At 33.5% G+C, this 23,182-nt stretch overlaps 2 protein-coding genes and 1 pseudogene across 10 annotated transcripts; 2 read left to right on the top strand and 1 right to left on the bottom strand.

Annotated features, from left to right (window-relative positions):
- The first annotated feature begins 2,144 nt into the window (after nt 1-2,144).
- On the top strand, nt 2,145-4,183 carry LOC108223575 (caffeoyl-CoA O-methyltransferase-like; annotated as a pseudogene).
- Nucleotides 4,184-14,441: 10,258 nt separating this feature from the next.
- On the bottom strand, nt 14,442-16,765 carry LOC108220664 (uncharacterized). Its single transcript, XM_064092923.1, has 3 exons — nt 15,342-16,765; nt 15,020-15,260; nt 14,442-14,932 (listed from the first exon to the last, which is right to left on the bottom strand). Exon 1 carries the CDS (start codon nt 16,183-16,185, stop codon nt 15,568-15,570), a length of 618 nt encoding a protein of 205 aa, XP_063948993.1. The 5' UTR covers nt 16,186-16,765; the 3' UTR covers nt 14,442-14,932; nt 15,020-15,260; nt 15,342-15,567.
- Nucleotides 16,766-16,947: 182 nt separating this feature from the next.
- LOC108220662 (uncharacterized) lies at nt 16,948-20,351 on the top strand. Of its 9 annotated transcripts, XM_017394495.2 has the most exons (7): nt 16,951-17,177; nt 17,261-17,418; nt 17,524-17,921; nt 18,042-18,211; nt 19,340-19,415; nt 19,494-19,637; nt 19,722-20,351. In XM_017394495.2, the coding sequence occupies exons 4-7, from the start codon at nt 18,107-18,109 to the stop codon at nt 20,219-20,221; spliced, it is 825 nt and encodes a 274-aa protein (XP_017249984.1). In that variant the 5' UTR covers nt 16,951-17,177; nt 17,261-17,418; nt 17,524-17,921; nt 18,042-18,106; the 3' UTR covers nt 20,222-20,351. The 9 variants fall into 9 exon arrangements, with proteins under 9 accessions (XP_017249978.1, XP_017249984.1, XP_063948992.1 ...); XM_017394489.2 differs by having other exon boundaries at nt 16,948-17,177; nt 19,340-19,637; XM_064092920.1 differs by lacking the exons at nt 16,951-17,177; nt 17,261-17,418; nt 17,524-17,921 and adding exons at nt 18,861-18,926; nt 19,025-19,125 and having other exon boundaries at nt 18,071-18,211; nt 19,340-19,637.
- The last annotated feature ends 2,831 nt before the right edge of the window (nt 20,352-23,182 follow it).

Genomic DNA, 23,182 nt, shown 5'->3' with positions numbered 1-23,182 from the left:
CCTCTCTCCCTCAATTTTTTACGTTACTTTTCGACACTTTACTCCACACTCATTTAAAGTATAGTTCCATAATATATTTTTTAAATTTTTTTTCTCTGAATTAAAGTTTGATATTTAAACTTTTATTCAAAAAAAAAAATTTAGTAAAAGTTATACAACTATACTTTATAGGAGTCTTAAGATGCATGCAACAGTAAACGTAAACAAACACGGGGACAGAGGGAGTATATAATTACTCATCACCTAATGGTGTATATAGCGGGTGTTTGGTCTAAGTTTAAAATAAGTCTTTTGAGACTTCTTTAAGTTCCTTTTCTTTTCTTTATACGCAATGTTCAGTAAAAAAAGCAAAAGTGCTAATACCGTACTTAAAATATGGAGTGTTGACTAAAATTTGTATATCAGCCGGGTTCATTGTAATTTGTATAATCTAATGCTCGGATTAATTACTTAATTATTATATTAGACTCAAACTGGATCTATTAACAAACTTCATTTGCAAAGTTCTATGTTTTTCTTTTGGGTTCAACCAGCCTTAGCTCAAATGAATCTGTTTCAAACATATATACTCAGTTGAGATAGAAATGTTATTATATATTCATTGGTTCCTTTTTACAAGTCCTTTAAAAAAAAAGAAAAAAGATTATCTCAAAATATTTGTTTATTTCTCTTTTTAAAGTATTTTTTCAAAAAAAAATTCATGAGATAACCTTGATCTACTGTACACATAATTCAATTTAGTTACCAAGACATGTAAACCAAGTACTCAACTAATATTTTATTAATATAATTAATTTTTTTTAAAGAAAAGGACAATGAAAGCTATTGATGTGTAATTTTCACACGGAAGCTAGGTTATTTCAAATAAAATTGAGAGAAAGCTTCTTACTTCATTCTTTTTTTCGCATACCATGAAGGGTTTGTATCGCGGGTTTAAGGCCTGCAAGGAAACAAAAGCGCTTATCAGCACTTCTATGACAATCTTACTGCTTTTGTCACTTCAAACTCTGAATGTATACTTTCTAAAAGGGTTAGGGTTTTCCCCTGCTTTCTCCTACATGTGAAGTACATTACTATATAGAATATAAATTATAATATTGGATGTCAATCAATTGGTTATATTCTGCATGCATACTCCATAGATGCAGTTGTAATGAGTTTTATTTCAACAAAAGCTACATATAAAAGCGAGCCAGGATTTGGTCCCGTGCTAAATTCCCGACATCTAAGAGCAAGTCCAACAGTGTCCTAGTTGGAGCCCTAAATATAATATAAAAAATTATGTCCTAGTAGTTTAGGACATATTCAACCAATTTCAACTCCAACAATGTGCCTTATTTTCTCTATTTGTTTAATATTTTATTATTAAAAGTTCACTTTCATCATTAAAACATAATATAAAGTAGAGAGAGAAAGAAAGTGTAGATAGAAATTTATTATAAAATATGGGATAGGGCAAGGAGAGAGAGTGCCTCAAATATGGGGCTTGAAAGAGTTGTCCTAGTGATATAAGGCATCACTAGGACATTGTTGGAGCAGTCTTTTTTATCAAATGCCCTAAATTTTAACTTAGGACAACAATTTGAGGCACTCTTGGACTTGCTCTAATATTTATAACATGAATTTATTTTCACAGTAATATAATAATTATTATGGAATAAAAAACGATATAATGATAATAAAATTCTTATATTTTGTTATTTAGTATTAGAAATATTTCACTGAAATTATTAATAAAAGATACTAATATTCAAATTCAAAGTATTATTAGTACAAATCTAATGATATATCTAAGTGAGCCTGGATAGTCTTACAAGACTTGGAACAAATTTTTTGATTTTTCTATAATTGGATGAAAAAAAATAATCCACTTTTTGTCATAATTGAGACCTTATATTTTCTGCAAGATTGTGAAAAACGTATTATTGTCTTACAAAATATCATATATTATATGTATAACTTCTTCAATTATTCAGTGGTATGCAAATGCAAGTTACAATAATGCAAGTCCATTAATATTAACCTCTCACCAACTATATGGTACATGAACAATGCAAGTCAAGTAGTAATAACTTAGCAACTATATGAGTATAGTACAATACTACAATAGTAGTAACAATTTGATAAAGTCCTGTGAGACTGACAGTTCATTCACGAACTCACTTCGTTTCTTGGTTCTCCTGATGGTCACAGCTGGTCATCCATAAATTCATTGAAATAAAGTCTTGACACCTTACCAACCCTAATCGCCATGCTGAACCGATCTAAAAACTGTGTAACCCCGGTTTGAACCGGGACTCCATTTCAATAAATACCCTTCGATATCAGTCTTCCGAAACTCAGGTTCAGATTCTTAATTTAAGCCGTATATATTTTGATATTGTAATGGCAGGATCATCTAAATTCCAGCATTCAGAGATGGACCACAAGGCCCTTCTACAAAGTGATGCCCTGTATCAGGTACCCATATATATGTATCCTCGGCTCCTTTTCTCGTTATGATACTTAAATTTAATTATTTAGATGTAGTTTTTTGATTGATTGTGTCATGTTTTCTCTGTACATTATTAGTATATTCTTGAAACGAGTGTGTACCCAAGAGAACCGGAGGCCATGAAAGAGCTCAGAGAAGTGACTGCGAAACATCCAATGAATTTTATGGCAATATCTGCTGATGAAGGGCAGTTTCTGAACATGCTTTTAAAGCTGATAAACGCCAAAAACACCATGGAGATAGGAGTTTATACTGGTTACTCCCTCCTCGCCACTGCCCTTGCCCTCCCTCATGACGGAAAGGTATAACTGGCAGCTTGCTACTCCTTTGTCTTTTGATTCATGGTTGTGAGTGTAATCCATCTTTAAAATCCTTAGTACATGCATAATTGATTTTAAATAACTTGAAATGGTACATGCACATGCAAACAACCATTTTTACTAATACTCTCTCCGTCCCACCAGTGTTATGTTTATACGAAGTCAAGAAAATATGTAAAGTAAAAGTGGAAAATTAGAGTTTTTGTTTAATTAGAGGTGTTCAACTATAGTGTATTTATTTAATTATAGGTGGTCTATTGTAAAAAAAAAAAAAAAACTTTTTTGCATAACACCCAAAAAAATTGTCTACACTACAAGAAAAGCGGCTATTTTCGACCGTCAAATTCTTGTCAAAAATTGTTATTTTCGACCGTCAAATTTTGGTCGAAAATAGTTATTTTCGACCAAAAATGGTCGAAATTAGTTAGAATTTTTTTTGACGGGAACTTTCCCCCTTTTATTTTCCCCTCAAAAGTTTCGACCAACTAAAATAAATCGAATTTATGTTTAATTTCGACCAACTAAATTCGACCGGAAATATTTTCGACCGAGTTTGGTCGAAATAAATAATTTCGATCGGTTAATTTCGACCGTATTTATTTTCGACCGTTAACGGTCGAAAATAGCCGCCAGTCAAAATTAACCGGTCGAAAATAGCCGCTTTTCTTGTAGTGCTAGGAGCTGTCATTATATTATTCATACTATTATTTCCCACATACAATGTTGCAGATTTTGGCAATGGACATAAACAGAGAGAATTACGAAATTGGTCTTCCTCTCATTGAAAAGGCGGGGTCGCTCATAAGATTGATTTTAGAGAGGGTCCTGCTTTACCAGTTCTTGATCAAATGATCCAAGAGGTAAGTATATTCGTTCATATAAACATGCAAAAATTTGGTATTAGTTCCATATACAGAAGACATGCACATGAAAGTTTGCGTATAAAATTCCAGGAAAAGTATCACGGGTCATTTGATTTTGTATTCGTGGACGCAGACAAAAACAACTACATCAATTATCACAAGAGACTAATAGATTTGGTGAAAGTTGGCGGACTTATTGGCTACGACAACACCTTATGGAATGGCTCTGTGACTGTTCCAGCTGATACTCCTATGGCACAGTACATCAGAAATAGCAGAGGTTTTGTGATTGAGCTTAACAGTGCCTTGGCCGTTGATCCAAGGATCGAGATCTGTATGCTGCCTGTTGGCGATGGAGTTACTCTGTGCCGCCGCATTAGCTGATTAGTTGTTATTCAACTTTTTAGTTATAAAACAAAACTATCTCAAAATAAGTTACTAGCGGGCAATGAGATAGCTCTGGTTGTAAAACTTATCTGATCTTATCCTACATGGCTTCCAAATAAGTCATTATGCATGTTATCCTTCTGATGCATAATATGCCTAATAAATCTTGACGCCATTTGCAAAAAAAATTAAAAGCCATGCTGCCAATGACCATAACCCTAAATTTCTGAATGTAAGGGTAGTATACGTACTGTTATCCAGCTAATTCTAAGACTTGGTATATACTGCATGACATATTTTGAACCTGAGGATCAAGGAACAAGGTTAAGTCCCAGACACAGAAATCTACTAAATGAATCTTTAGGCGTTCTCAATGATGAACTCGTGAATGGACGTAATATGAAGTCCTGACAGGTCCTTGGGAATTTTCAGCCACCAAATAACAAACAATTTATTCCAACATTAAGTAGAAATAGGTAAAGAGACCCATGCATAATATTCAGTTCACCAACAATCGCTACAAGAAAACAGGTCAAAACCGACCACACAAAACGGACAGTCATGGATAAAACCGACCGACGGTCGCGTGGTTGGTTTTACCTCGTCAAAATCACAAAACGACGACGATCTGCGTGACGTGGCAACAAATAAAACCGACCGTGCCACACGGTCGGTTATATGTATGACATGGCACCGTCATAACCGACCGTTTGTTGTGGTTGGTTTTGTTGTCTGCGAAAAAATAATAAAAAATCAATTTATATAAAAATATCTGTGCATCAGTCTCTTAAAACGACGTCGTTTTTTTTGTTTGGTACTAAAACCGACCGATCGGTCGGTTTTAACCTGCAGCTTTTATATCACTTTTAGCAAGTAGTGAGCTCCCATTCACTTCAAATAAAAATCAAAGGAGAACAAAGGAGCTAAAGTGAGGAAGAAATATTGCTTGCAAACATTTCAAGTAAATGATTTTCATTTCTTTGCATTAAATGTGTGTGTGGTGGGTGTGTTAAATGTGTTTGTTATATTAAATGTGTGTGTATGTATTTATACATTGAATGCTTGTATTAAATGTATGAAATTCATGTGAAATTATTTGTTAAATGTATGTGTTATTACATGTGTGTATTGAATGTATGTGTTATTACATGTGTGTGTTAAATGTGTGTTAAATGTATGTGTGTGTTAAATGTGTGTTAAATGTATGTGTGTGTTAAATGTGTGTGTTAAATGTGTGTGTAGATGACAAACTTGGATCGAAGTTGGATTAGTAATCAATTGCAAAGTGATAAAATTTCGTTAACTCCGGAATATAGGAATGGTGTAGAAACTTTTTTAAAATTTGCAAGTGAAAATGTAATGGGAGAAGATGGTACAATGAAGTGTCCTTGTAAACGTTGTAGGAATTTGAATTAAACATTTTCATAGAAAATGGATGATACTCGATTGAGATTTTAATTGATTGTTTTTAGTGTATACATTTTAATGGATTGTATGTGATTTTGATTTTGTGCGGATTCTTGATAAAATGTGGCAGAGTTGATAGGATTTAGAGGGGTGTATTGGATTGGTATTTTAAAGCATTTTTTTAATTCATGAAATCCGAGGGTATTCGATTGGGATTGTTTTAAATCCATTAAAATCTTGAGGTATTCAATTGAGATTTGAAATTATGCTACAAAATCTGGTGGTATTCAATTGGGATTTTAAATTATGCTTTAAAATCCGATCGTATTCAATTGGGATTGTTTAAAATCCATTAAAATATGATGGTATTCAAATGCTGATGGATTTTTTTGGATTTCATAAAATGATGGATTTTACGGCATTCTTTACTGTATTTTAAGGCTTTTTGAAATTCCACCAAAATCAATGGGATTTTGAAGTATTTTGCTTAAACCCCATCAACTCTGCGACATTTTATCAAGAATCCGCACAAAATCAAAATCACATACACTCCATTAAAATCCATAGGCTAAAAACAATGCATTAAAATCTCAATCGAATACACCCTCATTAAGCAAAATGCTTCAAAATCCCATGGAATTTGGTGGGATTTCAAAAAACTTAAAATACATCGAAGAATACCACAAAATACATCATTTATGAAATCCAAAAAAATCAATCAGCATTTGAATACCATCAGATATTAATGGATTTTAAACAATCCCAATTGAATACCATCAGATTTTAAAGTATAATTTAAAATCCTAATTGAATACCACCAGATTTTGTAGTATAATTTAAAATCCCAATTGAATACTTCAAGATTTTAATAGATTTCAAACAATCCCAATTGAATACCATCAGATTTTAAAGCATAATTTAAATTCCTAATTGAATACAACCAGATTTTGTAGTATAACTTAAAATCCCAATTGAATACCTCAAGATTTTAATAGATTTCAAACAATCCCAATCGAATACCCTCGGATTGCATGAATGAAAAAAATGTTTCAAAATCTCAATCCAAAGAATTTCTTTAGTATTATGAAATCTTTCTGAAGCTTATCAAAATTTTAAATTATCATTAAATTCAGGTGTAATTAATTTAGATTTTAAAGCACTCAGATTATATGCCTTAATTCATGATTTTAAGAAAATCATTTAAAATCTTTGAACATATTTAATCAAGATTATAAATTATCTTTCATGATTCGGCAATAATAAATATGGATATCTTAGAATTCTTTACAATATGATGGCTATAATATGGTGAATTTTGATGGATTTTATATTATTTTTTAAATCTGTTAAAATCCCAGCTTTGTGAGCTGTATAACAAAATCTACAAGATCTCAATGATGAGCTGTTTAGAGTGAAAATCAGATATAATCTACATTAAACTTCATAAATGTTCTTAGATAGTTATAAATTAATATCTTGGATTTTTTCTAAATATACTCTAAACTTTTGTTGTATTGTGCAAGCCTGTATTATAAATTATGTAAGACTATCTGCTAGTATTCCAGAGGCCATAGATCAATTCCTGAAGTTCATTTGTGTTTTTGTGTCGTAATCTTCATTCTGTAGAACGAATTAATCGATCTCGTAAGTACCAGCCACTTTTATATCCCTAAGGCTAATATATGTATAGATCTGTTTCTTTTTTTCTTCATAATTTCATTCAAAATTTATTGCCAACAGAAAGTTTGAAATGTTTTATGTATCAGGTGAAATTTTCGATCAAGGAGTAGAAGAAATTTTCATTTATAAAATGAAAACAAGTTCGGGATCAAAATTGTCAGTGCCAAGAAAGAGTTCAAGTTCAGTGTCAAATCAGCGTACAAGGGCAGGCAGCACAGCAAACAAAGATGCACAAGGAATCAAGAAATTAGACACAAACATTTTCGAATCATACATAAGGTAATATTGCTGCTATATAGCAACTACAGAAATAAAATTAACCATCGTCCTTTATATGGAATTTGTAGTTAAAACCGTTAAAAATCATTTTATTGGATTCAACTTGATCAAATCAATGGTATTGTAGGGTTCTGTGGGAAAAGATTCCTGAGGAAAGAAGGTTGTCATGCACTTGTGCAGACTCTATGTGGTTTGATATGTATTTTTGCAAAAACTACAGACAGAAGGTGTTAAGGGCTATATCTAGAATAAAGATATTCACAAACAGATATGTCTTCATTCCGATTTGTCAATTGTAAGTATCACATTATTATGTATTATGTTTCGTACTTGTGCTTAGTATTTGTACTGTATTTGATAGATCAACTGATATCAGTGATATGTTATAATTAGTAACCACTGGAAGCTTCTGATACTATGCAACTTGGGCGAGGATATCAATTCACACACAAAAAGTCCATGCATCTTGCTATTGGATTCACTGCCAAAATTAACAGGGGGAGACTTTGAGCAAAAAGTTAGAGAGTATGGTCCTCAATTTAGAGTTTTTTAAAGTGTTTATTAACTTAATTAGATTTTGGTATCTGATAATTATTATGTAAAAATAAATGTAATTGCTCAGATTTTTGATGGATTTATATGCAAACGAAAAGCGAGAAGTGAGTGAAGACTCCATCAACAGGATTCCTTTTAAAGTGCCCAATGTTCCCCAGCAGCAAGATGGTATCAGATGTGGTTATTATGTTTTATATTACATATATCGCTTCTTGACGTGCTGTCCTGATGAATTCAACATTTCAGAACATTACCCTGGATTTGTAAGTTGACAGTAATTACCATGGATTTTTAATGTATTACAGCAATATTATGACTTCAAATCCATATTATCTGGCTTATGTCTTTTAGTAATGTACTATACCTTGTAACGTACCAGCTGAAAAAAGATTGGTTCAGCCGCAACGAAATTGATTCATTTTGTGAGAATCTTCTTTCTCTTGTCAGTGAAACAGGTCTGATAAATATTTCCAAATTTTTGCGCATTAAGGAATCTAATGAATTTCCATTAATTAAGGAAATAATTCTTACAGTCACTTGCAATAATACGTGTTCAGAATCGTCAGCTGCCAGTGAGAGTGGATCAGTTCAGATTATTGATGATTTACACACTGGAATGGAAGTTGGTTACCCTGTCAAAGTTGACGATGGAGATGATAATGAAACAGAAATCGACAAAGGTATGTGCAATAAAATTCTCTTGTCATAATATGACATTTTGTTATTCACTCTTGGAAATTATTCATTATAAATATTATGCGCACAGATGATGACGAGAAACAAGAACAAAAAGATACAGGGAATGGACTTGAAAAAAATAATGAGAACAAAAGTCCCAAAGCTCGTAACACTGACAGATCAGAATCTCATGCTGCTGACGATGAAGGATATCGCAAGACCCATAAAAAGTGTGATGCGCCTGTTGCTCCGAAGAAAAAATCTTCAAAGAATTTCGGGAGAAAGGGAAGTGATCAGAAAACTGTCCAAAAATCACAACGTGTCTGGAACACATCTCCCTCGTCAGATTCTGATACACTCGAACCTCCTTTGAAGAGATGTTTAGGGAAAGATTGTGGAAACAAGGGGAAGAAAGATGTAAATGCTTCATCAGATACTAATGGCCCCCTTCTTGATGAATCCACTAGTATGCCAACTGAAGAACCTATTCAACGAGAGACATCAGCTTCATCTGGCATATCTATATTTGTTGATTTTACACAATATGGACCACTCCCTTTTATACGACGTCCATGAAAATTTAGGAAGAGGAGGAGTGTGCTTATTGAATGCAGCTGTGATGGCTAGGGATGGTAGACTTATTGTCAGGATTAATATTGAGAACTACTCTATATATATGTTTTGGTCATTTGTCTCAAGTATTACAACAAATTTTTCTTAATAGCTTTTTGGTACTAAACTACACATCGATTTATAGAAATAAATCTTTACTTTGCAAGTGAACAGGTACAAGATTTGGAATACATCAAGAGATAAGTAAGGATTTATAGAAATAAAATCTTTGTTTTGCCAGTGAGTTACAGGCATGGCCGACCCATGCAGACTTCTCAAGCCACCTGTGCTAGCGAACTTGTTAAAAGAAACACTTGATCAAAAAGTCCATGCATCTTACTATTGGATTCACTGCAAGAGTTAATTAACAGGGGGGACTTTGAGCAAAAAGTTGGAGAGTATGGTCCTCAATTTAGGGTTTTTTAAAATGTTTTTTTACTTAATTATATTTTTGTTTCTGATACTTATTATATAAAAATAAATGTAACATTGCTCAGATGTCGTTATTATATATGTTTTACATTACATATCGCTTCTTGATGTGCTGTCCTGATGAATTCAACATTTCAGAACATTATCCTAGATTTGTAAGTTGACAGTAATTACCCTGGATTTTTAATGTATTACAGCAATATTATGACTTCAATTCCATATTATCTGGCTTAGGTCTTTCAGTAATGTTACTAATGTACTCTACCTTCAACGTACCAGCTGAAAAAAGATTGGTTCAGTCGCAACGAAGTTGATTCATTTTGTGAGAAACTTCTTCTCTTGACAGTGAAACAGGTCTGATAAATATTGCCAAATTTTTGAGTATTAAAGAATCTAATGAATTTCCATTAATTAAGGAAATAATTCTTACAGGCACTGGAAATAATACGTGGTCAGAATCGTCAGCTGCGCGCCAGTGAGAGTGGAGTTCAGATTATTGATGGGTTTTTGTGTGGAGTCTTTGTTTTTGAGCAAAAAGTTAGAGAGTATGGTCCTCAATTTAGAGTTTTTTAAAGTGTTTTTAACTTAATTATATTTTGGTTTCTGATACTTATTATGTAAAAAAAATGTAATTGCTCAGATTTTTGATGGATTTATATGCAAACGAAAAGCGAGAAGTGAGTGAAGACTCCATCAACAGGATTCCTTTTAAAGTGCCCAATGTTCCCCAGCAGCAAGATGGTATCAGATGTGGTTATTATGTTTTATATTACATATATCGCTTCTTGATGTGCTGTCTGATGAATTCAACATTTCAGAACATTACCCTGGATTTGTAAGTTGACAGTAATTACCATGGATTTTTAATGTATTACGGTAATATTATGACTTCAAATTCATATTATCTGGCTTATGTCTTTTAGTAATGTACTCTACCTTGTAAAGTACCAGCTGAATAAAGATTGGTTCAGCCGCAGGTCTCATAAATATTTCCAAATTTCTGCGTAGTAAAGAATCTAATGAATTTCCATTAATTAAGGAAATAATTCTTACAGGCACTTGCAATAATACGTGTTCAGAATCGTCAGCTGCCAGTGATAGTGGAGTCCAGATTATTGATGATTTACACACTGGAATGGAAGTTGGTTACCCTGTCAAAGTTGACAATGGAGATAATAATGGAACAGAAATTGACAAAGGTATGTGCAATAAAATTCTCTTGTCATAATATATGACTTTTTGTTCACTCTCGGGAATTATCATTATAAATCTTATGCACACAGATGATGATGAGAAACAAGAACAAAAAGATACAAGGAATGGACTTGAAAAAGATGATGAGAACAAAAGTCCCAAAGCTGGGCCTGTAGCTCGTAATACTGATAGATCAGAGTCTCCTGCTGCTGACGATGAAGGATATCGCAAGACCCATAAAAAGTGTGATGCAACGCTGTTGCTCGGAATAAAAAATCTTCAAAGAATTTCGGCAGAAAGGGAAGTGATCAGAAAACTGTCCAAAAACCACAACGTGTCTGGAACACATCTCCCTCGTCAGATTCTGATACACTTGAACCTCCTTTGAAGAGATGTACAGGCAAAGATTGTGGAAACAAGAAGAAAGATGTAAATGCTTCATTAGATACTAATGGCCGCAATCTTGATGAATCCACTAGCATGCATGCCAACTGAAGAACCTATTCAAAAAGAGATATCAGCTTCGTCTGGCATATCTTTGTTTGTTGATTTCACACAATAGGGACCACTCCCTTTTATACGACGTCCATGAAAATTTAGGAAGAGAAGGAGCTAGTGCAGTGATGGCTAGGGATGGTAGACTTATATATTGTCAGGATTAATATTGAGAACTACATATGTTTTGGTCATTTGTCTCAAGTATTACAACAAATTTTTCTTAATAGCTTTTTGGTACTAAGCTACACATCGATTTATTACTTTGCAAGTGATCAACAGGTACAAGATTTGGAATATAAGAGATACATATGGATTTATAGAAATAAAATCTTTGTTTTGCTAGTGAGTTACAAGCATGGCCGACCCATGCAGACTTCTCAACCCACCTGTGCCAGGGAACTTGTTAAAAGAAACACTTGATCAACTTAGAAACAGTATATGAGCAAAATTTTAGCAGTCAGTATATACATTAGTGTACAATGAAGGGAGACTGGCCACCTCTTAGAAAAACAAAATGGTTAAATTGAAGTTTTATATATATATGAGCACTATTATAAGATGAGTCCCAAATAAATTCCTCACATATTTTATCAAATGATGTGGAGTAAGTTAAATTTTAATTTGAGGACACACGCGGGCATTTCTCTTATAAGATATATATCCGATCATGCATGCTTAAATTTTTTGAATTTAAATAAAGAAAAATTTGAATTTATATTAATTTTATTAAGTAGATTAAATCCCTCCTCTACCTTTCTCCATCCGTCATTACTCACACTTTGTGCGCAAATACGCAAGAATATTGTTTTCTTCCTAACTTAAACTATAATACTTTTTATATAATTGTCACATTCTAAAAGATGAAATGAAAAATAGATTGATATGAGGTGTATAACAAAAAGAACACAAACTAAAATTAAAATGCAAAATTTGTTTTAAAATAACAAAAATTATATATATATACATACATACATACATATATATATATATATATATATATATATATATATATATATATTTTTTTTAAAATAAAAGGCTTAACATCTGAAAATAATTTTAGAGATGAATTAAAAATTTCAAAGATATTGTTAGAACACAACAGATTTTATTATTAACAATGTGTTGTAGTACCAAAAATTAAATTATACATATAATTTAGGATAATAATAAATAATGACGAATAATTTTAATTTAAATTGATAACATACATAATATAACACTCTATTACATTATTATGTATTATTTTACTTTTATAAAATTAACAATGAATACGAAAACATGTAAATTATACTATTCTATGGGATAACTGATCGACTTTTATAATTAATACTAAAGATTATAAACGCTAAGCTAAAAATTAATTGAAAATAACTAAAACAATTGTTTTACATAGAAATTAAACTTAATATTTAATTAATTATTTATAATTACACAAAATATTTTAGATTTGCATGAGGAAAAGTCTAATCTTTCTAGAATTGTATGATTATTTTTTATTATTTACATATATAAAATTATTTTCCTCAAATTAATTAAATATCATATTAATTACATTAAGTGATATGAATGATATGTTATATAATGATATGTTATCTAATCAGTACTCACAGAAATCTCATGATACTATGCAACTTGGACCAGGATATCAACATTAGATTTTTGTTGGATTCATATGCAAAGGAAAAGCGAGAAGAGAGTGAAGACTCCATCTAGAGCTAGCATTCTTTTTAAGTGCCCAATAATTTTGACTGTTCACATATTTGACCGTTTTCGGTCAAAATAACCACGTCTGATACGTATCAGACGTGATTATTATGTTTTATAATATTACATATATCGCTTCTTGATGTGTTGTCCTGATGAATTCAACATTTCAGAACATTATATCCTGGATTTGTAAGTTGACATTACCCTGGATTTTTAATGTATCACAACAATATTATGACTTCAAATCCATATCATCTGGCTTATGTCTTTTGGTAGTAATGTACTATACCTTGTAACGTACCGGCGAGCTGAAAAAAGATTGGTTCAGCCGCAATGAAATTGATTCATTGAGAATCTTCTTTCTCTTGACAATGAAACATGTTTGACAAATATTTCCAAATCTTTGCGTATTAAAAAATCTAAATGAACTTTCATTAATTAAGGAGTAAAATTCAGGGTGGTGGCTGGAGTTTCTAGTTTGGTTCAAAAAAGTGGCTGGATTTCTAAAATAGCAAAAAAGTGGCTGGACTTCACCTCCGCATTTTAAAAGGATGGCGACCGTCAAAAAGCCACTAACGGCAGTAACGGAGCTGAGGTAAAATTGGGTTTTAATAAAAAATACAACGGTCATATATTGTCAATGTGTATATATAAAGCGAAGACACCCCCTAAACACAAACCCTAGCAAAATCTTTCTTTCTTTCTTGTTTTCTTCCTTGCTTTCTAATCTAAAACTGCTGGAGACATGGAATATTGTCATTGTGACCGGATTGCAGCAGATAGGGTGGCCTGGACAGATGCAAATGCTGGGAGGCGTTTCAGAAATTGCTCCAACAGTTGCTGTGGTTTTTTCAGTGGGTGGGTGCTCCTCTTTGCAATCGAGCTAAAGTTGTCATCCCTGGACTGTTGAGGAGGTTAAGAACTATGGAGGCTGAACATGAGAAACAAATGTTTGAGCTTGAAAAGAGGGAAAAAAGAAAATGGATCTTTCGAATGGTGTTTGGCTATGCATTTTTCTTTGTTTTCTATGTATTTTGTAGCTTAGTTGAGTAATGTAAATGTATTGGGTAGGTGGATTGTTGTGGGTGTAATGAAGTATGGTAGATGGGAGTTGAAGTTTGTAGGTTCAGCTGTAATGAATTATGGTAGATGGGGGTGTAAGTTTGTGCAGGGCATTGAATGAAAATTGTGCATCTCTTTTATTGTGTTAATTAGCTTTTGACTACTGCACTTTATCATAGCTTGAGTTCAGTGTTTTTTGACTACAAAAATGCAACGAAATTAAAGAGACTGAAATAGTGGATAACACATTCCAAACTAATATTCATAGGGCTTGTCCATGTCAACAAAAGATTACATCATTCCATAATGTTTTCTGTGAAGCAAGCTTACTAGCTAAACTTAACAAATGGCTTTAGGCAGCAAAATAAATTAAAGCCATGAATAAGTTTTGGCTTACAAAAGATGCAACAAAAGATGTCAGAATATCTGATTAACTAAAAAGAAATCTGCAGTCACTGATACTTTTTGTTAACTTTCTTCTCCCTTGTGCTCCTTGCCCTTAAGATTTCAGCTCTTGTAGTGATAGTTTTGTTTTTCTTCTGCCATGTCTTTGGAGCCACTCCACATGTTGATGGTCCTTCAGTTGGTCCATCAGTTGGTTCTTCATTTGCTCCTTCATTTGGCTCTTGATTTGGTGGAGGTTGAGTGTGCATGGTTGGCTGAGATTCCCCAGAAGTGAACTCCTCCTAGTTAGCATCACCACTTGCATTGGTTTCACTTTGCTGACCTCCATCATCAGCCTCATTTGATCCTTGTCCCTTATGCTACAAAAAATTTAACCAAAAACCAATATGACATGGTGAACTACCAAAACTAAAAGCAAGTAGCAAAAATGGTAATGTGTGAACTACCTTGGCATGACAGGTTCTTTTGTTGTGTCCCCATTTATTGCAGAGGCCACACTTTAGACTTGACTTCTGCCTTATAAGCTTGGTTGAATTTGGGTCTTGTGGCTTGATGTCATTTTTTTTTGTTCCTTCTCATTTTTGGCCTACCAGTTGATGGCTTGACATTAGGAGGTAGGGGCTGTGTGTAGCCAGTTTTAATCCATTCCTCCTTTCCATTGATAGGTTCAACAATATGACTATATACCTAAAACACAAAAAAAAATGTATTAGAGAAAAGGGTGTGGACATGGAAAAAGGAATACCAATTAAATAGTAGGGAGCATACCCTTCTGAACATTGTTGTGGTGTAGCATACATGCAATCCAAAAGTTAGTTCAAATCCTTTTGAATTGAGGAAAGCCAGAGCATGAAAACAAGGGACTCCACATAGCTGCCTAATTCCTCTTCTTCAGTTGTATTGCCATCATTGGAGCTGTCTGGATGCCACTCATCATCATCACCATCACTTTCTTCTTCATTAAACAAGTCTTCATAACCTAAAGTTGTCTCACTTAGGTTGTCTCCATCAGCAAGTTCTTCTTCCTCACCAGCCTCACTAAAATTGTTTGAAGCTTCCTCTTCAAGCTCTCACTACCAGCCTCATTCACATTGTTTCCAGCACCCTCATGCAAATCTTCATCACCACCAACATTCACATCATTCTCATTTGCACCTTGATTAACATTGTCTTCACCTCCTTGAATATGAGTGTCATCAGCAGCCTTATTCACATTGTCTTCAGCAGCTTTATTCACATCCTCTTCACCTCCTTCCTTCAAGTTGTCATTAGCACCATCATTCACATTATCCTCACCATCAGCCTCATTACCATCTGCAAATGTAGGCCTTACTGCCCTCTTCTTTCTTGGTGTTGGCTTCTTACCAACAGACTTGCATCTCTTCTTAGTCACAGTGTTTTCCTCAATGTGGCTACTCAAATCAGCACTACCTAATCTGTATCCACTTGACTTAAAACTAGTTGAGTTTTGCACTTCATCAACATTTATAATTAGGACATTGGCATTGGCTATGTTTTGATATCCTAAAGGTAATCCTACCACTTCAATGAGCTCTATAAGGACTACAAACACCTCAACATACTGCACCTTCTCAGAAATCAACCAAGTCATCAGCAAGATATCATTATATGTTTCTAACTTACTAATTTTTTACATACCCTCAGTTGGGGACTTAAAACACATTTCAGCACCAGCAGATTTCTTTCCTATGGCCTCAGAAACCATTGCACCTAACTCAAACATCGACATATAATCCACATGACAAAAATCAAAGTAATCTACTTTGTACTCAACAAACCTAGTATTATCATTGTCAAAGTGTCCTCCATGATACATTTTTATAGTAAAAAAAGAAGGGTACTCTGCACAACAAACAACAAGCAAAAAGGGGGTTTAAATTAGGGCAAACTAAGATGAAAATGGGGGACATAAAGGGAGATTCAGGACCACATGAATAGTATTATACTCGAATATGCACACAAGGTCGTATACACAGCCAAAATAGACAAATAATCAAGATTTAGGGCACAAATAAACTAACCTTTGTAATCTGGACATTGTGCGTCACCATATTTTTGCATCTCCTTGCGGGGCCGCATAAACCACTCCATTTCTTTCAGCCCAACAGATCGATTTACAGAGGGTTTAGGTTTTTACATAGTGTTTTAGGTTTGTTAGGTTATTTAGTAAAGAGAAGGCAAAGCGGTGTGATTTTGGCAGGTTTTAGCTCAAGGGCATATAACAAGGTTTGCTTTGTCTATAATACCCTCGCATAATTTAATTTTTTTTACTTAACGGTGTCAGACTAACGGCATTTGACGGTCGCCACCCTTTTAAAATGCGGAGATGAAGTCCAGCCACTTTTTTGCTATTTTAGAAGTCCAGCCACTTTTTTGAACCAAACTAGAAACTCCAGCCACCACCCTGAATTTTACTCTTAATTAAGAAAATAATTCTTACAGTTACATGCAATAATACGTGTTCAGAATCGCCTGCCAGTGAGAGTGCAGTCCAGATTATTGTTGATTTACACACTGGAATGGAAGTTAATTACCCTGTGGAAGTTGACAATGGATATAAAAATGAAACAGAAATGGACAAAGGTATGTGCAATAAAATTCTTTTGTCATAATATGACTTTTTGTTCACTCTTGGAAATTATTCATTATAAATCTGATGCACACAGATGATGATGAGAAACAAGAACAAAAAGATAAAGGAAATGAACTTGAAAAAAATTGATGAGAACAAAAGTCTCAATGCTGAGCCTGAAGAACGACCTGTTCTCGTTCTTTACCCGGCAAAGAGTTTAGAAGAAGAAGTGCCATTACGAAATTAAAGAATGTAAGGTTTCAATTACATTTCATGTATTTATATGTCTTCACAATTTCACCTGCTTTACCTACAAGACGATCATTAATAATAAAGATCCATCGAAGAGATGTACAGGCAAAGATTGTGAAAACAAGGTGAAGAAAGACGAAAATGCTTCATTAGATACTAATGGCCGCCTTCTTGATGAATCCACTAGCATGCCAACTGAAGAACCTATTCAACGAGAGATATCAGCTTCGTCTGGCATATCTATTTTTGTTGATTTTACACGATATGGACTGTTGGCTCATGGCCCAGATCAGAAGCCCAGCCCACAACAAAGCAGCCCAAACCTAATTGCCAACAGGCGGCTCCAGCTATAAAATGAAAACAAGTTCGGGATCAAAATTGTCAGTGCCAAGAAAGAGTTCAAGTTCAGTGTCAAATCAGCGTACAAGGGCAGGCAGCACAGCAAACAAAGATGCACAAGGAATCAAGAAATTAGACACAAACATTTTCGAATCATACATAAGGTAACATTGCTGCTATATAGCAACTACAGAAATAAAACCATCCTTTATATGGAATTTGTAGTTAAAACCGTTAAAAATCATATTATTGGATTCAACTTGATCTAATCAATGGTATTGTAGGGTTCTGTGGGAAAAGATTCCTGAGGAAAGAAGGTTGTCACTTGTCATGCACTTGTGCAGACTATATGTGGTTTGATATGTATTTTTGCAAGAACTACAGACAGAAGGTGTTAAGGGCTATATCAAGAATAAAGATATTCACGATATGTATTCATTCCGATTTGTCAATCGTAAGTATCACATTATTATGTTTTATGTCTTGTACTTATGCTTAATATATATAAGGTTTTTCAATGGCACCAAAATTTATGAATTTGGATATTTTTCTATGGCACCAAAATTTATGAATTTGGATATTTCTATTGGCTTACCTTCTATAATAATGGTGAACCCCCTGCAATTACAACAATCACACCAATCAAAAACCTCCAATTTTATAAATGTTAGTGCTTAGCATGCGCTCATGGGCACACACTAGACAAACTCATATATATATATATATAGGGATAGGATCAAATAAAAACTTTTTTAAGTTACAAACTTACAAACTTTTTTTTATTCTCCCATCGTGTTAATCCTTAGTTTTATAAAGTATCCATGTTGAAAATTTTTCAAAAAACATCACAATTTTTAAAAATAACGCATAAATAAATCGCGTTTTCAACACATTTATAACTGGGGTTCAACATCGGGTGTTGAACACTAATTATCGTTGTGTTGAATATATCTAAAAAGATGTTTAAACTATACCTCTAGGATTTGGGTAGGGTCTAAAACATAAATATTAGTTATATAACATGTTTACCTTAGTTTTTACATTTAAAAATTGGTTTATGTACTTCTCCACCACTATTTTAATCGATGTTCTTCACACACAAGGGTCCATGCATCTTGCTATTGGATTCACTTAACTGGGGGAGACAGCTTTGAGCAAAAAGTTAGAGAGTATGGTCCTCAATTTAGAGTTTTTTAAAGTGTTTTTTTAACTTAATTATATTTTGGTTTCTGATACTTATTATGTAAAAATAAATGTAATTGCTCAGATTTTTGATGGATTTATATGCAAACGAAAAGTGAGAAGTGAGTGAAGACCTCATTAACAGGATTCCGTTTAAAGTGACCAATGTTCCCCAGCAGCAAGATGGTATAAGATGTGGTTATTATGTTTTATATTACATATATCGCTTCTTGATGTGCTGTCCTGATAAATTCAACATTTCATAACATTACCCTGGATTTGTAAGTTGACAGTAATTACCCTGGATTTTTAATGTATTACAGCAATATTATGACTTCAAATCCATATTATCTGGCTTATGTCTTTTAGTAATATTGTACTATACCTTGTAACGTACCAGCTGAATAAAGATTGGTTCAGCCGCAACGAAATTGATTCATTTTGTGAGATTCTTCTTTCTCTTGACAGTGAAACAGGTCTGATAAATATTTCCAAATTTCTGCGTAGTAAAGAATCTAATGAATTTCCATTAATTAAGGAAATAACTCTTACAGGCACTTGCAATAATACGTGTTCAGAATCGTCAGCTGCCAGTGATAGTGGAGTCCAGATTATTGATGATTTACACACTGGAATGGAAGTTGGTTACCCTGTCAAAGTTGACAATGGAGATAATAATGAAACAGAAATGGACAAAGGTATGTGCAATAAAATTCTCTTGTCATAATATATGACTTTTTGTTCACTCTCGGAAATTAACATTATAAATCTTATGCACACAGATGATGATGAGAAACAAGAACAAAAAGATACAGGGAATGGACTAGAAAAAGATGATGAGAACAAAAGTCCCAAAGCTGAGCTTGTAGCTCGTAATACTGATAGTTCAGAGTCTCCTGCTGCTGACAAAGAAGAATATCGCAAGACGGATAAAAAATGTGATGCACCTGTTGGTCTGAATAAAAAATCTTCAAAAAAATCCGGCAGAAAAGGAAGTAATCAGAAAACTGTCCAAAAACCACGACGTGTCTGGAACACATCTCCCTCGTCAGATTCTGATACACTTGAACCTCCTTTGAAGAGATGTACAGGCAAAGATTGTGGAAATAAGGCGAAGAAAGAGGTAAATGCTTCATTAGATACTAATGGCCGCAATCTTGATGAATCCACTAGCATGCCGACTGAAGAACCTATTCAAAAAGAGATATCAGCTTCGTCTGGCATATCTTTGTTTGTTGATTTCACACAATACGGACCACTCCCTTTTATACGACGTCCATGAAAATTTAGGAAGAGAAGGAGCTAGTTCAGTGATGGCTAGGGATGGTAGACTTATATATTGTCAGGATTAATATTGAGAACTATATATGTTTTGGTCATTTGTCTCAAGTATTACAACAAATTTTTCTTAATAGCTTTTTGGTACTAAGCTACACATCGATTTATTACTTTGCAAGTGAACAGGTACAGATTTGGAATATAAGAGATACATATGGATTTATAGAAATAAAATCTTTGTTTTGCCAGTGAGTGACAAGCATGGCCGACCCATGCAGACTTCTCAACCCACCTGTCACTACAGGAAAACAGGTCAAAACCGACCACCAATATTGGTCGGTTATGAATGTAATCGGTCGGTTATAAAGCTAAAACTGACCGATAACCGTGGTCGGTTAAACCCTGGTCGGTTATGTTAATTGGTCGTGTTTAACACTTATAACCGACCGTATGGGTGGTCGGTTATGTGCCTTTTATTCTCTGTTGACCAGACGTAAAACCGACCGTAGTCAAACCTTCTCACACGGTCGGTTATGTGCCTTTTATTTTCTGTTACATATAAAAATAAATGTAACATTGCTCAGATTTTTGTTGGATTTATATGCAAACGAAAAGTGAGAAGAGAGTAAAGACTCCCTCTACAGCATTTCTTTTAAAGTGCCCAATGTTCCCCAGCAGCAAGATGGTGTCAGACGTGGTTATTATGTTTTATAATATTACATATATCGCTTCTTGATGTGCTGTCCTGATGAATTCAACATTTCAGAACATTATCCTGGATTTGTAAGTTTACATTACCCTGGATTTTTAATGTATCACAGCAATATTATGACTTCAAATCCAGGGTAATGTACTATACCTTTGCAATATTACCCTGGATTTTTTAATCTGGCTTATGTCTTTTAGTAGTAATGTACTATACCTTGTAACGTACCGGCCCGCTGAAAAAAGATTGGTTCAGCCGCAACGAAATTGATTCATTGAGAAACTTCTTTCTCTTGACAGTGAAACAGGTCTGACAAATATTTCCAAATCTTTACGTATTAAAAAATCTAAATGAATTTTCATTAATTAAGGAAATAATTCTTACAGTTACATGCAATAATACGTGTTCAGAATCGCCTGCCAGTGAGAGTGCAGTCCAGATTATTGTTGATCTACACACCGGAAGGAAGTTAATTACCCTGTGGATGTTGACAATGGATATAAAAATGAAACAGAAATGGACAAAGGTATTAGGTATGTGCAATAGAATTCTTTTGTCATAATATCACTATTTGTTCACTCTTGGAAGTTATTCATTATAAATCTGATGCACACAGATGATGATGTGAAACAAGAACAAAAAGATAAAGGAAATGAACTTGAAAAAAAATGATGACAACAAAAGTCTCAATGCTGAGCCTGAAGAACGACCTGTTCTCGTTCTTTACCGGGCAAAGAGTTTAGAAGAATGAGTACCATTACAAAAAGAATGTAAGGTTTCAACTACATTTCATGTATATATATATCTTCACAATTTCACCTGCTTTACGTACAAGACGATCATTAATAATAAAACTTCTTATGATCTTATTGTTGATTTTACACGATATGGACTGTTGGCCCATGGCCCAGATCAGAAGACCAGCCCACAACAAAGCAGCCCAAACCTAATCGCAAACAGGCGGCTCCAGCTATGAACAGAAGAAGTAACTGTTTTAGGGTTAGAAAAATAGAGCAGAGCCTACACTTGTAATTAGGGTGGAATCTATTGTAAAACATATATATACTCAATTTAGGAAGAGAAGGAGTGTGCTTAGTGAATGCAGTGATGACTAGGAATGGTAGACTGGTATATTGTTGAGGATTAATATTGAGAACTATGTATGTTTTGGTCTTAAAGTATTACAACAAGTTTGGTACTGAGTTACACATCAATTTATAGAAATAAATATTTACCTTGCAATGCATGCAGATTTACAGAAACAAAATCTTTATTTTGCCAGTGAGTTACAAGAATTATTTTTGAATTGTTGTTGTTATATATAGTATATAATAAAATTAATGTTTATATTATTCTATATAAAATTTATTGATATATATTAAAATTATTCAAAAACTTCTATATATATTAAAAATAAGACAAAATATTTAAAAACACCCTATAAAATATATTGGCACGTCCTTACTGCTAAATATAATAACAAACACTAGCCTGCACATTTATTTATGCCAGCGGATTGTGCTACAATGATTCCACAAGAATGAAGATCCATAATTAAAATGAAGTCCAGCGAAAACGAAATTCAATTGCATAATTGTATTGATGTCATTCTCTGTTATTTTCGGCTTAATGCCATTGCCAGTTGATTTGTGGCCCGGCTTTACAACATGTGACACAAGTCATTTGCTTTTGAGTGGTGGCACTTTCGGCCCATGAGATATCAACACATAATCGCATGCACAACACTAATGACTTGGTCACCTTTATTTCTGTTTAGATCAACATCTTTATTTTACATAATTGTTACAAATATAATATAGACAAAGACGGGGAAAGATATGCTGGTCCATTCTTGTATATGATATTCTTTCTCTACAATGATGGTTAATTTGTATTAGTTACATATACTGATTATCTCATTTAATTATTCTGATAAAGGGACAGTTATATAGTATTAGGACAGTATTCGTAATTTTTAAATATTTTAACAAAAAGAATATATACAAATGTGGGAAATTAAAATAGGAAGGTTGCCCAAACCAACTTTAGAAATAAGTACCTGTTAAAATAAATTTACGACAATATTTATCCTATATTTAAAATTCTCTAAAAATCTCTGTATCGTTGAAGTAGCCGTCCATGGACTTTCATTAATTAAAAACTCCAATCTTCTTTCTTTTAATTATTCTTGCTTAGTCTCTTCTTGTGTGAGTTTTTCTTTTTTTAATTTTATTGTTATTGATCATGTCCGGGATCAAA

Source organism: Daucus carota, chromosome 5 (assembly GCF_001625215.2).
Source record: "Daucus carota subsp. sativus chromosome 5, DH1 v3.0, whole genome shotgun sequence".
Taxonomy (NCBI): Eukaryota; Viridiplantae; Streptophyta; class Magnoliopsida; order Apiales; family Apiaceae; genus Daucus; species Daucus carota.
The sequence above is the reverse complement of the archived record's forward strand: the minus strand, read 5'-3'. Positions and strand labels throughout refer to the sequence as shown.

Bases quoted from the DNA above. Each gene is read 5' to 3' on its own strand.
- LOC108220664 (XM_064092923.1), bottom strand. From the start codon at position 16,185: ATGACTTGGTTGATTTCTGAGAAGGTGCAGTATGTTGAGGTGTTTGTA.
- LOC108220662 (XM_017394489.2), top strand. From the start codon at position 18,107: ATGTGGTTTGATATGTATTTTTGCAAGAACTACAGACAGAAGGTGTTA. The intron at 18,212-19,339 runs GTAAGTATCACA...GTAACGTACCAG, and splicing joins TTCATTCCGATTTGTCAATC to CTGAATAAAGATTGGTTCAG. The intron at 19,638-19,721 runs GTATGTGCAATA...TTATGCACACAG, and splicing joins TGAAACAGAAATGGACAAAG to ATGATGATGAGAAACAAGAA.